Genomic DNA, 7,389 nt, shown 5'->3' with positions numbered 1-7,389 from the left:
GTCTGTGCAGTGCGCGCTGTGTTTCTGGTGAAGTCTGTACAGTGCGCACAGTGTGTATGGTGGAGTCTGTACAGTATGGGCCATATTTCTGGTGAAGTCTGTACAGCGCGCACTGTCTGTCAGGTGGAGTCTGTACAGTGCGCACTGTCTGTCTTATGAAGTCTGTACAGTGCGCGCTGTGTGTATGGTGGAGTCTGTACAGTAAGCAAAGTCTGTCTGGTGGAGTCTGTACAGTGTGCGCTGTGTTTCTGGTGATGTCTGTATAGTGCGCACTGTGTTTCTGGTGAAGTCTGTACAGCGCGCACTGTCTGTCTTATGAAGTCTGTACAGTGCGCGCTGTGTGTATGGTGGAGTCTGTACAGCGCGCACTGTGTGTATGGTGGAGTCTGTACAGTATGGACCATATTTCTGGTGAAGTCTGTACAGCGCGCACTGTCTGTCAGGTGGAGTCTGTACAGTGCGCACTGTCTGTCTTATGAAGTCTGTACAGTGCGCGCTGTGTGTATGGTGGAGTCTGTACTGTGCGCACTGTGTGTATGGTGGAGTCTGTACAGTGCGCGCTGTGTGTATGTTGGAGTCTGTACAGTGCGCACTGTCCGTCTGGTGGAGTCTGTGCAGTGCGCGCTGTGTTTCTGGTGAAGTCTGTACAGTGCGCACAGTGTGTATGGTGGAGTCTGTACAGTATGGGCCATATTTCTGGTGAAGTCTGTACAGCGCGCACTGTCTGTCAGGTGGAGTCTGTACAGTGCGCACTGTCTGTCTTATGAAGTCTGTACAGTGCGCGCTGTGTGTATGGTGGAGTCTGTACAGTAAGCAAAGTCTGTCTGGTGGAGTCTGTACAGTGTGCGCTGTGTTTCTGGTGATGTCTGTATAGTGCGCACTGTGTTTCTGGTGAAGTCTGTACAGCGCGCACTGTCTGTCTTATGAAGTCTGTACAGTGCGCGCTGTGTGTATGGTGGAGTCTGTACAGCGCGCACTGTGTGTATGGTGGAGTCTGTACAGTATGGACCATATTTCTGGTGAAGTCTGTACAGCGCGCACTGTCTGTCAGGTGGAGTCTGTACAGTGCGCACTGTCTGTCTTATGAAGTCTGTACAGTGCGCGCTGTGTGTATGGTGGAGTCTGTACTGTGCGCACTGTGTGTATGGTGGAGTCTGTACAGTGCGCGCTGTGTGTATGGTGGAGTCTGTACAGTGCGCGCTGTCTGTCAGGTGGAGTCTGTACAGCGCACACTATAATTCTGGTGGAGTCTGTACAGTGCGCGCTGTGTATATGTTGGAGTCTGTACAGTGCGCACTGTTTGTCTGGTGGAGTCTGTGCAGTGCGCGCTGTGTTTCTGGTGAAGTCTGTACAGTGCGCACTGTCTGTCTTATGAAGTCTGTACAGTGCGCGCTGTGTGTATTTTGGAGTCTGTACAGCGCACTATAATTCTGGTGGAGTCTGTACAGTGCGCGCTGTGTATATGTTGGAGTCTGTGCAGTGCGCGCTGTGTTTCTGGTGAAGTCTGTACAGTGCGCGCTGTGTGTATGGTGGAGTCTGTACAGTATGGGCTATATTTCTGGTGAAGTCTGTACAGTGCGCACTGTCTGTCAGGTGGAGTCTGTACAGTGCGCACTGTCTGTCAGGTGGAGTCTGTACAGTGCGCACTGTCTGTCTTATGAAGTCTGTACAGTGCGCGCTGTGTGTATGGTGGAGTCTGTACAGTATGGGCTATATTTCTGGTGAATTCGGTACAGTGCGCACTGTCTGTCTGGTGGAGTCTGTACAGTAAGCAAAGTCTGTCTGGTGGAGTCTGTACAGTGTGCGCTGTGTTTCTGGTGATGTCTGTATAGTGCGCACTGTGTTTCTGGTGAAGTCTGTACAGTGCGCACTGTGCTTCTGCTGAAGTCTGTACAGTGCGCACTGTGCTTCTGCTGAAGTCTGTACAGTACGTGCTGTGTTTCTGGTGAAGTCCGTCTGTTTAAAATGCACACAGTGTTTTTCATAAAATATCACTGTGTGTGCACGACATTATGTATGTTGTGAGTCTGTATACAAACACTTACAGTATTTTTATTATTATTACCAAATAAGAATTCAAGCTACACTTGAAAACTATGCAGGTAGAGAGTATGTACCGCACCTTAGAAAAGCTTCGAAAATTATTTAATGATTTTTTAAGTGTTTGAGGGGCTGTATGTTGATCTTAAAATGTCACTGCAAAAGACAATTAATTATGGTTGCTGCAGTAACATTTTTATGTCAGTAGAGGCAAGCATGATTGGACTTTCTTGACAATGTGGATAATTCCACTTTGGGGATCCACAATGTTGGCCAACTATTATCTATTAAAATGTTAATCACACAGAAGCGTAAACATTTAATAAATAACTGGCATATGTCATTGCCATCCCACTATGTTTTAAAAAAGTTCAATAAATTAATGGTTGATTTCAGTTAAGTTGTTTCCTGCTATACACACTAAAATAAACACTCTATTAATAATATATTATTTATAAATCACTCTTTTAAGGACTTGTAAAAATGTTGAGACAAACTTGTGAAGTTGATTGCTTTGGTTGAAATCATTTACAACAGAATGCATTGAGACAGGGTTATAAGTTCATTACAGTCAATATACGCAAATTCATAGACATTTTAAAAATATTGTGCATTATCCATCATCCACATTTGTTTAGTGATTGAATTTGCTGTGCATCTGTGAAGAAGTGTTGGCTTATTCAGTTTGAGTAACAGTATGTACAACCCCTGGCTATTTTGCCAAATATGGCATACATGTGTCATCTGATTGCCCTTAGTAACCAATGCCTGTCAGAACCCAGCGGTGGTTGGCATGACGACGCCTATCCCTCACAACATTAGAATCAATCAGAGATGCATGATGCTTGTCACTAGCATCAGAGTCGATTCTATCCTTCGTAAGTTTCAGCAAGCCAATGTTACGAGCAGTGGCATTCAGGGATTCCTGGAGTCCCTGCCCACCACGCCCGATTTCACGTGCCTCTGGCAGCTGGTTTCCAGGATGCCGTTGGAAGATCTTGACTGTAGGCCTGTCAAGGTGCTCCCTGGTTGTAAGGTCAGAGTACGCCACTGGGCCCTGGAAAAGTAGAAATTAGTTAGAGGGTATACATAGCTGGGAGCTCAACAATACTTAACTATTAGGATAACAGAATTCAAAAAGATTTAAAAATAAAACTGAAAATTCAAATGACTAGGATTCAAATATTTTTAATTTCTAGAACATCTTGGTGGATAAAGGGGTCAAGGACCTGAAGTGATGTTGAGTTGGGCATAACTGTGCTTTAAGGATTATCTCCAGTTTGAGGAGATGTTTGCACATCAACAATTTTAGCACCACATAATTGGTAGGGAGGTGCCTAACAACCCATCTCCCTTGTGTGTCAATTTTATTCTCTATCAGATTTCCCCTTTTCAACCAGCTATTTCTATTACACCTTGAGCAATATTTGGACTCCATTTAAAAGAAATGGAATGAAGAAAAAAATAACAAGTAGAGATATTACATACCAGTGTGTATCCCAAAGCCATCTCAGTGGCATTATACCATCTCTTGCTACGATGGATGGACATCCTCAGCTCACCTCCACCAACTTGAAGATGTTGCTGAAAAAGAAAGCACAGACAGATAAGAATAAGAGAATTCTCAGTAGTGAGTACTCAAGGTGTGGCCCATTGTAACAAGACCATACTTTTCTGCTTATCTGATGATAAAATATCCAAAGGAAAATTCCTTACCCTCACGGAAACAGTCTCTGCCACTTTCTGTGTGAGTCCATCATTAACTGAGTTATGAGCAGCCTTCTGTAGTTTGATGGTCTGCTCTATTGCCTCTGCTACCTCCTTCCTCAGGGTGCTAGACCTTTGCCTTGCGTCAGCTGCTTCAGATATAACCCTTGCGCACTCTGGAGTATAGGGCCCAAGTGGCTCAACTTCTGGTGTGCTTGGCCTTTCTATCTGGTCCTTGATGCCAGCACCACGGACAGATGACACGGCATGGCATATCAAGTCCATGACCCTGGACCTTTCCTGGACAGCAGCTCGTAATCTCTTTCTGTTTGCATCAAGAACCTGGAGTTGCTTCTGAGCTGAGCGTAACTGTGCTTCAAGGATTCTCTTCAGTTTGAGGAGATGTTTGCGCTCAGCTGTTAGCAAGTCATCAGCTCCATCAGGACTCTAAAAGAAATTATAATTTGAACATTATTTTTATACAACTTAGAATTAAATTAATTTATTGAAAACAAGGTTGTCCCAACACTTAGGTTAGTCTTATATTGTCCTTTTTTTTAAATCTGTAGGCTCCTATTATTTTAAATTGTAAATCATTGAGACTCTTCATGCACAATTAATGCGCCGCAAATTTGTTTAAGAGTGATTTTGAAGTTACCCATTTCACCCATAGTATGGCACTCGTATTTAGATTAAATGCCTGAGTGCCGATTACCTCGACAATTTTGGTATTTTGTAAATTCAATCCTGAAAATGGCCTATTAAACCCAATCTTTAATGTCCCTGTATTCAATCGAAAGCGATAAGTATGAAAATCATGTAGACGTCTTAATTCTATTAGATTTTATCGCGACTTCATAAAGTGCATTTAGGGAAATTAGCATGTTGTCTCTAATCTTGGCTTGGGTCTAAATTCAATGGCATTTTGTATCATAAAGGAGCAGCTTTCAATATATCCGGTATCCCTTCAGCTGCCTTGTGCTAAATATCGCGCTATTTGCCGCTATAACGGATATATCAAGTGTGCGAAAGGTCACAAAGAAACACTATACCTTTTCACGAGGGGGGCGAGTCTTTCTTATAGAGGTCGACTTATTGTTTAGGACAATATCTTTGCGGATGTGTTCTAAAGTTTTCTCCAAAGTCTCTTTCCCCTTTATCAAGGACTTGATTTCTTCATTCGTGTCTAATAGATTTTCCTGTAGCTTTACAAGGACTGCTCTGGTAGCCCTCACATAAGCGTGAATCCGTGCATTGCTTTGTTGGATACTCGTGTCTCGCAAAGAAGGCAAAGGATCTAGCTGTTGTCCCATATCACAAGCTTTATCCGACCGATTCACAACCGTCTGCCCCAGACGAATGTTCCTTACACTCGCATTCTTCCATGTGTCACAGCCTATAGTAGCAGTCTTTTCCATTTTGCGTTCGATTTCTGATTAGAACCCGGAGCGCGAGTGAGGGAATGTTGGTTTGTTGTCGGCTCTTCGGAAGAAGCCTTGACCAGTTGCTATAGAAACCCGGGGTAAAGGGTTTATTGGTCTAATTAGCATAAACTCCAATTAAAGCAGACCGCTGTACAAATCTTTGATGGAACGCTATTAGTTGCTATGGTGATCTTAATTTTTAGTGACGGCTGTAGACGGTGTCAAGGAAACATTTGCATTTCATACGCCGCTGACCAATATAACCGCTGACTTCTCATCCGGGTCTTCGAAAAACTCATAAAAAAATGGCGACCGAACTCAAAATCTGAGTGGAAAACTGATTTTTTTTTCGGATTTTCAGATGACTCTTCGAAGCAGATAACATAAGAATAGTACAATGGCTTCTGCGTCGGGATGTGAGCATTATAAAAGGCGATGCGCATTTGTGACCCCGTGTTGCAATAATATCTACGCCTGTCGCATTTGCCATGACGAGAAAGAGAACCATCAGTTGGATCGCAAGTCGGTGCAAAGTGTGAAATGTTTACAGTGTAATAACATCCAAGATGTAGCCTCTAGCTGCGAAGAATGCGAGACCAAGTTCGGGCGATACTTTTGCGAGATATGTCGTTTGTTTGACGATCAAGAAAAGGGGCAGTTCCACTGCGATGCTTGTGGAATATGTCGAATTGGCGGTCGGAAGAACTTCTACCACTGTCCCCGCTGTGATATTTGCCTGGGCGTCGGTCTGAAAGACTCACATAAATGTGTTGATAAATCGGCACGTAATGACTGCCCTGTTTGCTTAGAGGATATCCACACGTCGCGCATATCAGCCAACATGTCCCCTTGCGGCCACATGATTCACAGCACGTGTATGTCCAAGTTGCTGGCTTCAGGTCTGTATATGTGCCCTCTATGTAAAGGCTCCATGGTGAACATGAGTAGCATGTGGAAGCAAATGGATCGTGAGATTGGACGGACGCCCATGCCAGAAGAGTACCACAATGTGAAAGTCACAGTTTTATGCTGTGACTGTCACAAGAAGAGTAAAGTCAAGTTCCATGTACTTGGTGCAAAGTGCTCTCACTGTGGGTCTTATAATACCAGCAGGGAGGGGATAGAGGGGCTCCCTGAAGACTTGGCTGGTGGGGCTACTGGGGGAGGGGAGACTGAAATAGAGGATGCCGCTATGGACGAAGGTGATCCTGATGGTGGTTCAATTGAGCATCAAGTGAGGCTAGTGCAGCGAGCGGTGGAGGATGTGTCGGCATCTGTTGCAGACATCAGGCTTGAGGTGGACGAGGGAATTCCCCCTAATGATCTACCCCTGGACTGATTCCCTAATGTTCTACTCCAATTGCAATCAGGCAACTAGGACTATTGGTCAGGAATTAGGGAATTTGTATAAAGGAATGCACGTTCTTCAATACGAATCAAAGATGTAGGAAAAATCCAGGCTTAGATGCCACTTTTTTATGCTTTATATTCTTTCTCCATAAGATCTATCATAGCTATATTTTTTTTATGATTATCTCTTACAGCACAACGGGTATAACCATGAGCAGTAGAAATGTGTATGGAATGTTTGCTCTAACCTGCTAAATGTTCAAGAAATTTGAGTCTTAATTCTCTACACGATGACTATAAACATTTCACACATACTTTCGGGTGTTCATGGTTTTGCTAGTCAGGCTCTAAATTCTTATGAACTGCAAGGTGATGCAGATTTCTGTTGTTGTTTTTTAAAGGTCTTTTTAAAGATATTAGATATAAAATTGTGGCTTCTAGCAATTTTTCACCTTTCTGATTTTATTTATTTTTCATTTCAAGGAATATAAGTCGTATCAATTTTTTTAGAGTAGGTCTATGGATATGTGCCATCTATTTTTTTTTAAGTTTATAGTGTATAAATAAGTTTATTAACTTAATATAAGTAATATTGATGTTTGATTTTCAATAAAGCATTTAGCCTACTTGTAGGCTTTGATAGTTTTTCTGGCACGGGAAAACCCCACGGCTACCATCTTGGACATCCAAGATGGCGGCCATGGTATGCGAACTTTGTGTTTTGGGGGTTTTGTGCCGGAAAAAACTATTGAGATTATCCAAGATGGCGTCCATGGTATGCAAACTTCGGGGTTTCGTGTCGGAAAACTATCAAATCCTACAAGTAGACTATAAAGCATTTTAACCCATGTTTACCATTTTTGAATGC

The 7,389-nt window shown here is 43.2% G+C and overlaps 2 protein-coding genes across 2 annotated transcripts; one reads left to right on the top strand and one right to left on the bottom strand.

Annotated features, from left to right (window-relative positions):
* Window positions 1–2,032: 2,032 nt before the first annotated feature.
* Window positions 2,033–5,264, bottom strand: LOC5501359 (coiled-coil domain-containing protein 105). Its single transcript, XM_001622605.3, has 4 exons — window positions 4,800–5,264; window positions 3,757–4,194; window positions 3,529–3,624; window positions 2,033–3,097 (listed from the first exon to the last, which is right to left on the bottom strand). The coding sequence occupies exons 1-4, from the start codon at window positions 5,163–5,165 to the stop codon at window positions 2,795–2,797; spliced, it is 1,203 nt and encodes a 400-aa protein (XP_001622655.2). The 5' UTR covers window positions 5,166–5,264; the 3' UTR covers window positions 2,033–2,794.
* Window positions 5,265–5,416: 152 nt separating this feature from the next.
* LOC5501353 (RING finger and CHY zinc finger domain-containing protein 1) lies at window positions 5,417–7,365 on the top strand. Its single transcript, XM_001622611.3, has one exon. The coding sequence runs from the start codon at window positions 5,569–5,571 to the stop codon at window positions 6,508–6,510; it is 942 nt and encodes a 313-aa protein (XP_001622661.2). The 5' UTR covers window positions 5,417–5,568; the 3' UTR covers window positions 6,511–7,365.
* Window positions 7,366–7,389: the final 24 nt, after the last annotated feature.

Source organism: Nematostella vectensis, chromosome 8 (genome assembly GCF_932526225.1).
Source record: "Nematostella vectensis chromosome 8, jaNemVect1.1, whole genome shotgun sequence".
NCBI lineage: Eukaryota > Metazoa > Cnidaria > Anthozoa > Actiniaria > Edwardsiidae > Nematostella > Nematostella vectensis.
This window is presented reverse-complemented; position numbering and strand designations above follow the sequence as displayed.

Bases quoted from the DNA above. Each gene is read 5' to 3' on its own strand.
- LOC5501359 (XM_001622605.3), bottom strand. From the start codon at position 5,165: ATGGAAAAGACTGCTACTATAGGCTGTGACACATGGAAGAATGCGAGT. The intron at 3,625-3,756 runs GTAAGGAATTTT...TTTCTTTTTCAG, and splicing joins CAGAGACTGTTTCCGTGAGG to CAACATCTTCAAGTTGGTGG. The intron at 3,098-3,528 runs GTATGTAATATC...CTACTTTTCCAG, and splicing joins TGGCTTTGGGATACACACTG to GGCCCAGTGGCGTACTCTGA.
- LOC5501353 (XM_001622611.3), top strand. From the start codon at position 5,569: ATGGCTTCTGCGTCGGGATGTGAGCATTATAAAAGGCGATGCGCATTT.